Source organism: Peromyscus leucopus, chromosome 1 (assembly GCF_004664715.2).
Source record: "Peromyscus leucopus breed LL Stock chromosome 1, UCI_PerLeu_2.1, whole genome shotgun sequence".
Lineage (NCBI taxonomy): Eukaryota > Metazoa > Chordata > Mammalia > Rodentia > Cricetidae > Peromyscus > Peromyscus leucopus.
Genome location: NC_051063.1, coordinates 147598019 through 147612430, shown reverse-complemented (window position 1 = coordinate 147612430; position 14412 = coordinate 147598019). Strand labels below are relative to the sequence as shown.

Here is a 14412-nt window from a genome sequence, read left to right as displayed (position 1 = left end):
ATCAGGAGTAAGATAAAGATGTCACCTCTCATTGGCTTTATTAGTAATTATTATCCTGGGGAGTCTCTTGATGTGAGAGAGATAAACAAGCAAATAAGCAAGAGAGAAGTCAGCAAACATCCAGATTAGGAAGAAAAATGGAAATGTTTTACTTGCAGACTGTATGACCGTGCCCAGTAGTGTTGAACCAGCCATGCACTCTCGTGTCTAGAGCCAGAGGTACCAAGCCATTGGGCAGCAAGGAGGAGCCCATTCATCCTTGGGAGTCCTGAAGAAGAAACTCCACTTCCACCCAGGAGTAACCAGGCTGGAACAGTGTTAGTAAAAGCAGCCAAAACAGTTTTCTGATCCAGAATCTTATGCTAAATGCCCAGGACTCAGAAATTAAAAACACTCATTGTGCTAACAATCAGGAGAATCTCACCTTGAGTGAAAAAAGACAACCCTTGAACAGCAACACTGTTCAACACTGTTCTCTCTCTTGCATCAAGAGATTCCCCAGGATAATAATTACTAATACAACTAATGAGAGGTGATACTGTTCTATTGCTCCTGTCTCGGTTTTTCAGAAGTGCCTGTCATTAGGTTGAGGAAGTCCTCTTCTCTTCCTTCTTTTATTAAGAGATGACTGCCATGTTATCATTATCTGATGAAGGCTTTCAAGATTTGTTCTCTCTCTCTCTCTCTCTCTCTCTCTCTCTCTCTCTCTCTCTCTCTCTTGCGCGCGCACGTGTGTGTGTGTGTGTGTGTGTGTGTGTGTGTGAGAGAGAGAGAGAGAGAGAGAGAGAGAGAGAGAGAGAGAGAGAGAGAGAGAGAGAGAGAGAGAGAGAGACAGAGACCAGTAGAGGGTGCCAGACCCCCTGCTAAAGTTACAGGCAGTTGTGAGCTTCCTGATGTGGATGTTGGGACTCTGACTTGAGCTGTCTCTCCAGCTCCATGACAAAGATATTAAAGCAACCATTATAAGAATGTTTTGGGGAACAGTTATGAAACCATTTCAAACTAATGAGAACTATTCTAAGACTCAGAAAAGGGAAAATTCCAAGGAAGAAATAAAGATCATAGTGAAGAACTAAGTAGAAATTTAGTGAAATGTGTAATTAAAAACTAAAATAAAAGCTTAGTAATTGGATACATGAGCAGAACAGAGGAGACTGGAAGAATCTATAGATATAAAAATAAAAATAGAATCCTAAAGGCAGGAAGTGAAAATGGGGAAGGGACTGGCCATGATGGACCTCCACCTGACCTCATGTCATCACCCTCTCTGCAGGGAGATGGGAGGGGATGGTAAAAAATGGCTGAGAACTTGTCAAATCCATTAAAAGACACAAACCTCCAGACTCAAGAAGCTAGGTGAGCTCCAAACAGGACATACCCAGAAAAATCTGTGCTAAAATGTGAGTTAAATGTGAAAAAAATTAAAAGACAGAAAATGAAAGGCAGAGCAAAGGAAATGAGTTACCTCAGAGGAGGAAAAAAAATCCAACTTGAATGACAGCTTCTCACATGGGGGTCAGCAGTGGTCCAGCCTTTACAAGGACTAGAAGAGAGGACTGTCAACCTAGAATTCCCCGTCTAGAGAAAATATCTTTCAGAAGTGGTGAAAAAGTCAGGACATCAGCCATCCCTCAGAAGGATGCTATGGGTAGAGAGTGGTAGGCAGAGTCTTAGAACATGGGGGACTTTAAAATTGTGAAAATAAAAATAGGCAAACATTCTGTTTTCCTTCTGAGTTTTCTAAGTCATACTCAATGGTTGAAGCAAAAATATACCCTTGCCTGATGTGTTCCTAAGTATGTAGAGAGGAAATGCTTAATCAAATGATGCTGTTAATGGAGAAGAGTAACAGGAAGTGGAGTTTCTACACACATTTGAACTTGTAAATCATGATACCTGTAGGTTACAGTGCTATATAGAACCCCAAAAGAGACAACTAAAAACTTATGTGCAGAGATATACTAAGATGCCTGTGTATAAGTCTAAACGAAATTCTAGTCAGTGTTAGCAATGGAAGGTGTCATCTGCTGGTATTAAAGCCAGGCTTTGTGGGCCTGGAGAGATCGCTCATTGGTTAAGAACACTGCTGTTCTTGCAGAGGACCCAGATTCACTTCCTAGCACCCATATCATAGCTCACAACTATCTATAATTCCATTTCTAAGGGATCTGATTCCTGCTTCCAGCCTCTGTAGACGTCATGCATGCATGTGGTGCACATACATACAGGCAAACACTCATATTCACATAAAAAATTTCTAAAAAGCATTTAAAATCAGTTTTCATGACTATTTGACACAATTTATTGTTAAAAATACTGTAAATGAATGTAAGTTGGTGTTCCTCTTGAGTGTTTCATCTCCTTTAATTTCAGATTGAAGAAGAAATAAAGGGGTGCTTGCACTTTTTGCAGTCTGTTTACTCAACGTTTGGCTTCTCCTTTCAATTAAACCTGTCAACACGGCCTGAGCACTTCCTAGGAGAGACTGAGATGTGGGATGAAGCTGAAAGGGTAAGTATTGTGACAAATGCCTGAGAAACCACGCTTCCCTGGGGATTTCAACTGAGGAGTCAGGGCGTGAGTGTGCAGACTGTGGCCTGTGGCTAGCCAGTTCTCACCGCTACAGTGAGCATCTGTTCCACACCTGGAAGCTGACGTGGGTTTTCATTTACAGTCTTCAGTGCTGGTCCACCTTTTCCTAGAACATTCACAGAAGCTAAGCATGTACCAGGAGGCAAGAGAATGTGGGGCACTATATGGAGAGGGGGACTGTTACTTTCATGTTGTCAGGCAGAGGTCACAGACGCAGGCAGGCTAGGCTTGAGCTGTAATAGGGTCTCTTCCTCACACGTACGCCTGCCCTGTGTCCTAACTACACTATTCTTCCCTCCCTTTTGAATGGAGAATCAAAGTCTATTGAGATCTCCTCCCCTGGGAAGGATGCTGACTCAGTTTACCTAAAAGTCACATGGAAGTAGAAAGAGACAAAGAGGGTGCAGAGCATGGCTCAGCATTTCCACCTCTTCACACATGTCAGCTGTGGGGAACAGCATCTCTCTAAGGACCAAGACTGAGATGAGATGTGATGGTGGTGACTGTGCTCAGGAACTTCAACGAATTCATGTATATGAGCTCATAATGGGCAGAGTGCTAGACACATGTGCAGCTGGTCCGTGTCTGTGTCCTCATAGTCCAGGCAGATGTGCAGCTGGTCCGTGTCTGTGTCATCATAGTCCAGGCAGATGTGCAGCTGGTCTGTGTGTCGTCATAGTCCAGGCAGATGTGCAGCTGGTCTGTGTGTCATCATAGTCCAGGCAGATGTGCAGCTGGTCTCTGTCTGTGTCATCATAGTCCAGGCAGATGTGCAGCTGGTCTGTTTCTGTGTGTCATAGTCCAGGCAGATGTGCAACTGGTCTGTGTGTCGTCATAGTCCAGGCAGATGTGCAGCTGGTCTGTGTGTCATCATAGTCCAGGCAGATGTGCAGCTGGTCTCTGTCTGTGTCATCATAGTCCAGGCAGATGTGCAGCTGGTCTGTTTCTGTGTGTCATAGTCCAGGCAGATGTGCAGCTGGTCTGTGTCTGTGTCCTCATAGTCCAGGCAGATGTGCAGCTGGTCTGTGTCTGTGTCATCATAGTCCAGGCAGATGTGCAGCTGATCTGTGCTGTGTGTCATCATACTCCAGGCAGATGTGCAGCTGGTCTGTGTCTGTGTCCTCATAGTCCAGGCAGATGTGCAGCTGGTCTGTGTCTGTGTCATCATAGTCCAGGCAGATGTGCAGCTGGTCTATGTCTGTGTCATCATAGTCCAGGCAGATGTGCAGCTGGTCTGTGTCTGTGTCATCATAGTCCAGGCAGATGTGCAGCAGGTCTGTGTCTGTGTCGTCATAGTCCAGGCAGATGTGCAGCTGGTCTGTGTCTGTGTCATCATAGTCCAGGCAGATGTGCGGCTGGTCTGTGTGTCATCATAGTCCAGGCAGATGTGCAGCTGGTCTGTGTGTGTGTCGTCATAGTCCAGGCAGATGTGCAGCTGATCTGTGTTTGTGTCCTCATAGTCCAGGCAGATGTGCAGCTGGTCTGTGTGTCATCATAGTCCAGGCAGATGTGCAGCTGGTCTGTGTCTGTGTCCTCATAGTCCAGGCAGATGTGCAGCTGATCTGTGTTTGTGTCCTCATAGTCCAGGCAGATGTGCAGCTGGTCTGTGTCTGTGTCATCATAGTCCAGGCAGATGTGCAGCTGGTCTGTGTGTCGTCATAGTCCAGGCAGATGTGCAGCTGGTCTGTGTCTGTGTCCTCATAGTCCAGGCAGATGTGCAGCTGGTCTGTGTCATCATAGTCCAGGCAGATGTGCAGCTGGTCTGTGTGTCATCATAGTCCAGGCAGATGTGCAGCTGGTCTGTGTGTCATCATAGTCCAGGCAGATGTGTAGCTGGTCTGTGTGTGTGTCATCATAGTCCAGGCAGATGTGCATCTGGTCTGTGTCTGTGTCCTCATAGTCCAGGCAGATGTGCAGCTGATCTGTGTTTGTGTCCTCATAGTCCAGGCAGATGTGCAGCTGGTCCGTGTCTGTGTCATCATAGTCCAGGCAGATGTGCAGCTGGTCTGTGTGTGTGTCCTCATAGTCCAGGCAGATGTGCAGCTGGTCTGTGTGTCATCATAGTCCAGGCAGATGTGCAGCTGGTCTGTGTCTGTGTCATCATAGTCCAGGCAGATGTGCAGCTGGTCTGTGTCTGTGTCCTCATAGTCCAGGCAGATGTGCAGCTGGTCTGTGTCTGTGTCCTCATAGTCCAGGCAGATGTGCAGCTGGTCTGTGTCTGTGTCCTCATAGTCCAGGCAGATGTGCAGCTGGTCTGTGTGTCATCATAGTCCAGGCAGATGTGCAGCTGGTCTGTGTCATCATAGTCCAGGCAGATGTGCAGCTGGTCTGTGTGTCATCATAGTCCAGGCAGATGTGCAGCTGGTCTGTGTCTGTGTCCTCATAGTCCAGGCAGATGTGCAGCTGGTCTGTGTCTGTGTGTCATCATAGTCCAGGCAGATGTGCAGCTGGTCTGTGTCTGTGTGTCATCATAGTCCAGGCAGACATGCAGCTGGTCTGTGTGTCATCATAGTCCAGGCAGATGTGCAGCTGGTCTGTGTGTCCTCATAGTCCAGGCAGATGTGCAGCTGGTCTGTGTCTGTGTCCTCATAGTCCAGGCAGATTGCAGCTGGTCTGTGTCTGTGTCCTCATAGTCCAGGCAGATGTGCAGCTGGTCTGTGTCTGTGTCCTCATAGTCCAGGCAGATGTGCAGCTGGTCTGTGTCTGTGTCGTCATAGTCCAGGCAGATGTGCAGCTGATCTGTGTTTGTGTCCTCATAGTCCAGGCAGATGTGCAGCTGGTCCGTGTCTGTGTCATCATAGTCCAGGCAGATGTGCAGCTGGTCGTGTCTGTGTCATCATAGTCCAGGCAGATGTGCAGCTGGTCTGTGTGTCATCATAGTCCAGGCAGATGTGCAGCTGGTCTGTGTCTGTGTCCTCATAGTCCAGGCAGATGTGCAGCTCGTCTGTGTGTCCTCATAGTCCAGGCAGATGTGCAGCTGGTCTGTGTGTCGTCATAGTCCAGGCAGATGTGCAGCTGGTCTGTGTCTGTGTCCTCATAGTCCAGGCAGATGTGCAGCTGGTCTGTGTCTGTGTCCTCATAGTCCAGGCAGATGTGCAGCTGGTCTGTGTCTGTGTCATCATAGTCCAGGCAGGTGTGCAGCTGGTCTGTGTCTGTGTCATCATAGTCCAGGCAGATGTGCAGCTGGTCTGTGTCTGTGTCATCATAGTCCAGGCAGATGTGCAGCTGGTCTGTGTGTCATCATAGTCCAGGCAGATGTGCAGCTGGTCCGTGTCTGTGTCCTCATAGTCCAGGCAGATGTGCAGCTGGTCTGTGTCTGTGTCATCATAGTCCAGGCAGGTGTGCAGCTGGTCTGTGTCTGTGTCCTCATAGTCCAGGCAGATGTGCAGCAGGTCTGTGTCTGTGTCATCATAGTCCAGGCAGATGTGCAGCTGGTCTGTGTCTGTGTCCTCATAGTCCAGGCAGATGTGCAGCTGGTCTGTGTCTGTGTCGTCATAGTCCAGGCAGATGTGCAGCTGGTCTGTGTGTGTGTCATCATAGTCCAGGCAGATGTGCAGCTGGTCTGTGTCTGTGTCATCATAGTCCAGGCAGATGTGTAGCTGGTCTGTGTCTGTGTCATCATAGTCCAGGCAGATGTGCAGCTGGTCTGTGTGTGTGTCGTCATAGTCCAGGCAGATGTGCAGCTGATCTGTGTTTGTGTCCTCATAGTCCAGGCAGATGTGCAGCTGGTCTGTGTGTCGTCATAGTCCAGGCAGATGTGCAGCTGGTCCGTGTCTGTGTCATCATAGTCCAGGCAGATGTGCAGCTGGTCAGTGTGTCATCATAGTCCAGGCAGATGTGCAGCTGGTCTGTGTCTGTGTGTCGTCATAGTCCAGGCAGATGTGCAGCTGGTCTGTGTGTGTGTCGTCATAGTCCAGGCAGATGTGCAGCTGATCTGTGCTGTGTGTCATCATAGTCCAGGCAGATGTGCAGCTGGTCTGTGTGTCGTCATAGTCCAGGCAGATGTGCAACTGGTCTGTGTCTGTGTCATCATAGTCCAGGCAGATGTGCAGCTGGTCTGTGTTATCATAGTCCAGGCAGATGTGCAGCTGGTCTGTGTCATCATAGTCCAGGCAGATGTGCAGCTGGTCTGTGTGTCATCATAGTTCAGGCAGGTGTGCAGCTGGTCTGTGTGTCATCATAGTCCAGGCAGATGTGCAGCTGGTCTGTGTCTGTGTCATCATAGTCCAGGCAGATGTGCAGCTGGTCTGTGTCTGTGTGTCCTCATAGTCCAGGCAGATGTGCAGCTGATCTGTGTTTGTGTCCTCATAGTCCAGGCAGATGTGCAGCTGGTCTGTGTGTCATCATAGTCCAGGCAGATGTGCAGCTGGTCTGTGTCTGTGTCATCATAGTCCAGGCAGATGTGCAGCTGGTCTGTGTGTGTGTCGTCATAGTCCAGGCAGATGTGCAGCTGATCTGTGCTGTGTGTCATCATAGTCCAGGCAGATGTGCAGCTGGTCTGTGTGTCGTCATAGTCCAGGCAGATGTGCAACTGGTCTGTGTCTGTGTCATCATAGTCCAGGCAGATGTGCAGCTGGTCTGTGTGTCATCATAGTTCAGGCAGGTGTGCAGCTGGTCTGTGTGTCATCATAGTCCAGGCAGATGTGCAGCTGGTCTGTGTCTGTGTCATCATAGTCCAGGCAGATGTGCAGCTGGTCTGTGTCTGTGTCATCATAGTCCAGGCAGATGTGCAGCTGGTCTGTGTCTGTGTCATCATAGTCCAGGCAGATGTGCAGCTGGTCTGTGTCTGTGTCATCATAGTCCAGGCAGATGTGCAGCTGGTCTGTGTCTGTGTCATCATAGTCCAGGCAGATGTGCAGCTGGTCTGTGTCATCATAGTCCAGGCAGATGTGCAGCTGGTCTGTGTGTCATCATAGTCCAGGCAGATGTGCAGCTGGTCTGTGTGTCATCATAGTCCAGGCAGATGTGTAGCTGGTCTGTGTGTCATCATAGTCCAGGCAGATGTGCATCTGGTCTGTGTCTGTGTCCTCATAGTCCAGGCAGATGTGCAGCTGATCTGTGTTTGTGTCCTCATAGTCCAGGCAGATGTGCAGCTGGTCCGTGTCTGTGTCATCATAGTCCAGGCAGATGTGCAGCTGGTCTGTGTGTGTGTCCTCATAGTCCAGGCAGATGTGCAGCTGGTCTGTGTGTCATCATAGTCCAGGCAGATGTGCAGCTGGTCTGTGTCTGTGTCATCATAGTCCAGGCAGATGTGCAGCTGGTCTGTGTCTGTGTCCTCATAGTCCAGGCAGATGTGCAGCTGATCTGTGTTTGTGTCCTCATAGTCCAGGCAGATGTGCAGCTGGTCTGTGTGTCATCATAGTCCAGGCAGATGTGCAGCTGGTCTGTGTCTGTGTCATCATAGTCCAGGCAGATGTGCAGCTGGTCTGTGTCTGTGTCCTCATAGTCCAGGCAGATGTGCAGCTGGTCTGTGTCTGTGTCCTCATAGTCCAGGCAGATGTGCAGCTGGTCTGTGTCTGTGTCCTCATAGTCCAGGCAGATGTGCAGCTGGTCTGTGTCTGTGTCATCATAGTCCAGGCAGATGTGCAGCTGGTCTGTGTCTGTGTGTCATCATAGTCCAGGCAGATGTGCAGCTGGTCTGTGTCTGTGTCATCATAGTCCAGGCAGATGTGCAGCTGGTCTGTGTCTGTGTGTCATCATAGTCCAGGCAGATGTGCAGCTGGTCTGTGTCTGTGTCATCATAGTCCAGGCAGATGTGCAGCTGGTCTGTGTCTGTGTCATCATAGTCCAGGCAGATGTGCAGCTGGTCTGTGTGTCATCATAGTCCAGGCAGATGTGCAGCTGGTCCGTGTCTGTGTCATCATAGTCCAGGCAGACATGCAGCTGGTCTGTGTGTCATCATAGTCCAGGCAGATGTGCAGCTGGTCTGTGTGTCCTCATAGTCCAGGCAGATGTGCAGCTGGTCTGTGTCTGTGTCCTCATAGTCCAGGCAGATTGCAGCTGGTCTGTGTCTGTGTCCTCATAGTCCAGGCAGATGTGCAGCTGGTCTGTGTCTGTGTCCTCATAGTCCAGGCAGATGTGCAGCTGGTCTGTGTCTGTGTCGTCATAGTCCAGGCAGATGTGCAGCTGATCTGTGTTTGTGTCCTCATAGTCCAGGCAGATGTGCAGCTGGTCCGTGTCTGTGTCATCATAGTCCAGGCAGATGTGCAGCTGGTCTGTGTGTCATCATAGTCCAGGCAGATGTGCAGCTGGTCTGTGTCTGTGTCCTCATAGTCCAGGCAGATGTGCAGCTCGTCTGTGTGTCCTCATAGTCCAGGCAGATGTGCAGCTGGTCTGTGTGTCGTCATAGTCCAGGCAGATGTGCAGCTGGTCTGTGTCTGTGTCCTCATAGTCCAGGCAGATGTGCAGCTGGTCTGTGTCTGTGTCGTCATAGTCCAGGCAGATGTGCAGCTGGTTCTTGTTTTGTCTTCATAGTGCCAGGCACTCTGTCACCATCTTGTGTCACCATCACCATCATCTGACTCTAGTCATTAGAATTGGGTGGGTTATAGGCATTAGAGGAGGGATGGACCTGGCATGGGAACAATGGGCTGGAAGACTTGATGTTTTCTCTTTTTGATTGACATGTCTCAAGTTTAGCAGGCAAGCCTGAAGTCTCCCGGGAAAGTGGCATTACAGGATAGACCTTCCTCTACTTCGGGGCTTTCTCCCACACTGGCCACCTTTGATCATCTGGGAGTCAGTGACATGCACACCTAAGGGGTTTTGTTTATTGTTGCTGCATTGTTCATCATCGCTTTCTCCTTGAGTCTCTGATGGCTTGAAAGCAATCCAAGCTTTCTTAGCTCGCTCTAGCCAGCTCTGCTCCCCTTGCACTGCTCATCCTGTCCCCAGAGGCCTGACAACCATGTGGTGACCTCTGCTTCATAGTCTTCTCCAATCCTTGGCCTGTCTTTGGATTTTTAATACTTTGGGAGCTCCAGGACTCTCCAATTGCTGTCACAAGGACTCAGTTTCTCTGTCTAGTACCCCTTCTCTTTAAGAAACAGTACAGTCAAGTAGGGACCTCCCAAGCCTGTGAAGTACCTCTGTGCAGGTGGTTTTTCTTGGTCCTCAGAGAGGGGAGGCTGCTCCTGTAGAGTTAGGTCCACTAGGGATGTTGCTGACATCTCAGGAATGAAATTCTCTCTGTCAAGAACACACCCTGACTGGGATCCTGGAAAAGCCCACCATAACCCCAGGAATCAGTTTCTTGGTAATTTCAACTGCAGCTCAGAGGTACCATTGTTGCCTTGACTTCCCAAAGAACCCCTGTATTACCAAGTGTCAAGCCCTTCCTTAGCTCCAATATATGGGATTATGACAGGAACCTGGGTGGAGTTTTGACATATTTTGTCTCATGCTTTCCAGGGAAACTGACCCAAGGCTTCTTCTATTAGTACTTATCTGGACACCCATTAGGCTACATCTAAAGCCTGAACTGGCTTAGGCTGAAGGCTGAAGTGAGGTTCCATCCCCATACCCCAGTAACTCATAAGGGTTGCCCCCCAGTTGAAGCAGAGGCCAAAGAAACAGAAAGGGAAGTAGTGGCATTCTTCTGTCTCCACATTCCACCCACCACACACACGGTGAGAAAGGGGAAGCAGAGCCAAGGCTCTCATGCCTCATCATGTGTGAAGCCCCACCTCCAAGGAGACAGAGGTCTCAGACACATCATAAGAGACACATTGTTCTGCTTTGTTTTTATCAACTTGTCACAAACCTAGACATATCTTGGGAGAGAGAATCTCAGCTGAGGAATTACCTCCATCAGATTGGCCTATAGGCATGTCTTGTGTCTGTGGGACATTTGTTTGATTGCTGGTTGATGTGGAGGCCCAGCCTACCGAGAGTGGTGCCACCCCTGGGCAGGAGGTCCTGGAAGGTACAAGAAAAGGAGCCAAATATGAGCCTCAGAGCAAGCCAGTGAGCAGTGTTCCCCAAAGGCCTGTGCTTTGGTTCCTGCCTCTTGGCTCTGACCCTGACGTCACTCCATGACGGACTGTGGCCTGGGACTTGTAAGATGAAATAAACTGTTTCCTTCCTCCGGTTGGTTTTGACCATGGATTTATCACAGCAACAGAGAAGCAAACTAGGAGACACCTCTGTCAGTGTGCAGGACAGAGAGGCCGCACTGGAAGGAGTGCCTCTTCTGGAATCCCAGACCCTTTATGAGAGAGTGCATTGTCCCAAGTGAAATGTACACACACGTCAGAGCCAGAGCCATTGTGACAGCCGTGCACTGCCCTCACTCGGCAGTTGATTGAGGGCCAAAGACAGGATGTAATTAATGTGTATAGGTACTTATGAACTATGTGGCCAAAAAGATGAATATGTAAAAAAGTAGAAGTGTTTAATGATCTCTTTTTTAATATAAAATAGCAACTACAGAATAGCTTGATGGAATTTGGAAAACCATGGAAAATGAACCCAGGAGATGGAGCATTCTATGGCCCTAAAGTAAGTAGAACATGTGCCTAAAAAAGAGAGAGAGAAGGTTAAAAAAGTGAAAACTGTCTCTGAGCAAGCATTATTTAATTTACAGATTGATATACAAATTAAAGATGCTATTGGCAGATACCATCAGTGTGCTACAATTCAGCTGGACTTCCAACTGCCGATTAGGTTTAATCTCACATATGTTAGGTGAGTGATTCTAACATCTTCACTATTTGTCAGAAGCTCATGGGCACTGTTGAGTTCTCCTGTCTGTGTTACGCACTATGCATTTGTTTACTTCCATGTAATCTGGGATTTTCCTCACTCATTTATATTGCTAGGTCAAAATGCTCAAGGCTGGGTACGTTATAAAGCAACGAGACATATTTGGCTAAAATTCTGGCAGCTCTAAAGTCCAAAGAGCATGGCAGAGGCATCTGGCACAGGTCTTCTCCTGCTTCTCAGCATGGCAGAGACAAAGGAAAGGAAATAGCTCTGTGTAGAAGACAGCAAGTGCAGGAGTGCCCTGCTTTATACAATTTGTTCTTGAGAACTAACCTAGTTGGGTGAGATCTACAGTAATCCATTCCTGGGGCGTCCCCCTTGACCTAATCACTAGACCTCTTCAATCTGCCGCCTCCCCAGCACTTTAGTGATAGAGTGCCTGCTTAGCCTTTGCCAGGCTTTGAATTCAACACCCCCCCAAAGAAAAAGAAATGTTCCCAATATTTCTAATGTCCAAAGAGTTTTATCAAGAATTCTGTTATGCTGTTTTCTTTAGCTTATTTATAGGATAGACAGTGTTTATTTAGAATACTGACCCAGCCTTGCACTGCTGAGATAAAGCCCACTTGATCTTGACCTGCCATTAGTCTGTTGAGAGTGTCTGAGCGCATGATCGTACAGGAAAGTGCTCTGTAGTTTTGTTTTCCTGGACCAGCCTTGGTAGGTCTCAGTATCTAAGAATGCTAGTCTTTTAAAACAAGTGGGAAGTGGTCCTTTCTGTTCTGTTTTCTGGAAGAGATGAGGCAAATTTGGTGTTATTTCTCTTATAGATAATTGGTAGAATTTCCACTGAAACTGCCCACAGCTCTAAGTTTCCCTTTTGGGGAAAAAGAGTTATTGTCATGTTTCAAATCCTGTAATTTTCATAGAATGTTATTTCCCATCAGGGTTATTATAATAAACAACAATAAGCTCTTTTCACTTGAGGGATGAGTGAAGGGCAACTAAGTCATCCATGCAAGCCGTCCATCCTAAGTGCATGGAGGGCAGAGAGTAGGAGAGCATTGGTCTGTACACAGATCAGAGATGCTGGTGGTTAGAAGCAGGTGGTATCAGGGAGATGAACCAAGTGGTGGTCTTTGTGTGTCTTCTGGAAAAGGGCTGATGTAATTTGTTGAGGCCTAAGGAGTAGCAGAGCGAAGCATCACCATGACTGCATGCCTTAAAATAGCAGGGGGCGGGCGGGCGGGCTTACTGTGGAGACACACCACGTTAACCTGTTGCGCACACAGCCTCTCGGAAGGAGGTCAGACAAAACTCAAGAGCCACCCTGTGAAATGATGCAAATACATCTCCCAGTTATGATAAGGAACATTTGTCAGCAAACAACAACAGCATCTCAACAGAACCAGGGAGGCGGTGAATATGTTACCTGTTTTATTACTGTCCAGAATTATCCCAGGAGTGCAGATAGTCAAAGCCTTTGTGCAAGCTCTCATGTCTAAAATCCTGCAAATCAAATGGAGAGGAGTCAGAGCTAGTAACAAAGGGAGCGATCAGTGACTCTGGAGTGGCCTATCCAGTCTGCCTCCCTGCATGTCAGCAGTCAGCTGCTGAGAGAAATAAGACAAAATCATTTCAGAAGTGACAGAGGGCGTGATATTTAATGGTGCTCCCATCATGAGATTGTATCAAAGGCAAAACAGTTACTTAAGAGAGGTTCAAACCACGTTCTTGGAATGGGAGGAATCAGTCTGGCGGAGTTACTGGCTCTCTTTTAATCTACATACAAAGTCTAATCCACAGAGATTGTTTGGAGAGACTTGGTGGGTATGCTAAGGCTTGTTGGCTAATGTAGGTGTGTAAGCATAATTTTCTGTTCTAGTCGACTGAAATGATGATGAGACAGAAAATGTTGGATACACAGAGGCCTGCAAAGAGGCTGTCCTACTTCCCTTTCACGTCCTACACAAAGCAGCAAAGAACATTTAGGAATATTCCATGCCGCTCCAGCTGTGGAGTAGGTGACATCTGCATAGGTCCACACAGGAATGAGTTCAAGCTGCTCCTGAGTGTCTCCTCCCCACACTGCAAGCTCTCTGGGATCTCCACAGACTAATGCCTGAGCCTGCAGTGACCGTCAACAGGAATGATCAGCAGTGACAGTGTCCAGTTTTAACACATGTGAATTGGGGTTAAGTGAGGACCTCTCCGTATTTGTTTGTCTCGGGTGTGTTTCAGAAGTAGCTAACTGCTACAATTTTGAGATAAAGTTTCTTGGAAGAACTTCTTCGGTGTTGTGGATTACACGTGCTGAGCAAACTGAGCTTTACCTTCTGAGAGTGCGCTCACAGATCTTGGTGCATCTTGCTTCATTGAAGTTGGCAGACACAGTTGGCGTCATCATTTTTTTCCTCTGGGGAATGATGAACTGTAAAGTCCATGTCATGATGGTTTGTGGTCTGTGAGGTACATTTGACTGGTGGACTTCCACAGTAATATCAGGAATATGTGGAAAAATGAGGCTTGCAGTGGGGCAGTGGATGAGGGGAGGACTGGATTAAACAAGGCTGGCTGTGAGTGGATGTCTGTGGAGCTCAGAGACGTGCGTGGGGTTCACTGTACCACTCAGCTTTTGTGTGTTTGCATGTCCACTAGTAGAGTGATTGAAAAGTAGGTGGAAAAGGATTAGTGCGTAAGGCAAAGTCTCGAGGACAGCTGCCAATAAAAACAGTTTCCTGAAGGAGACACCAATGAATAAATAACAGACAACGGAGAAGACAGGGCAGGAGAGAAACTTACTGCCGGCCTTAGGAAAATACCTAATGTGCGTTTTTCGTTTTCCAGTAAGGATGGGGATGACAAGAATAGGCCTGTGATCATTCACCGTGCCATACTGGGATCTGTGGAGAGGATGATAGCCATTCTCTCGGAGAGCTACGGGGGAAAGTGGTAAGTGACGTGGAGGGAACGCGGGGACTCTCCAGAAACCAGTTCTCAGCTCAGGAAGTTTCTTCCTCATAGTTAGCAAGTGTCCACACAGCAAATGGAGAATTCATGTTCCATTTGCAGACTGGAAACAGAAGAATGCGGCCAGAGTGACATAACACTGTGCTG

The 14412-nt window shown here is 48.1% G+C and overlaps 1 protein-coding gene across 2 annotated transcripts in view; it reads left to right on the top strand.

Moving 5' to 3' along the window:
• The window catches only part of Tars3 (threonyl-tRNA synthetase 3), a 57522-nt gene that overhangs the window by 36263 nt on the left and 6847 nt on the right, over nucleotides 1-14412 (top strand). For both annotated transcript variants that reach the window (XM_037198846.1, XM_028872821.2), the window contains 4 exons: nucleotides 2374-2511; nucleotides 11014-11091; nucleotides 11177-11277; nucleotides 14143-14247. In XM_037198846.1, coding sequence (XP_037054741.1) covers nucleotides 2374-2511; nucleotides 11014-11091; nucleotides 11177-11277; nucleotides 14143-14247 — 422 coding nt within the window. The remainder of the gene's footprint in view (nucleotides 1-2373; nucleotides 2512-11013; nucleotides 11092-11176; nucleotides 11278-14142; nucleotides 14248-14412) is intronic.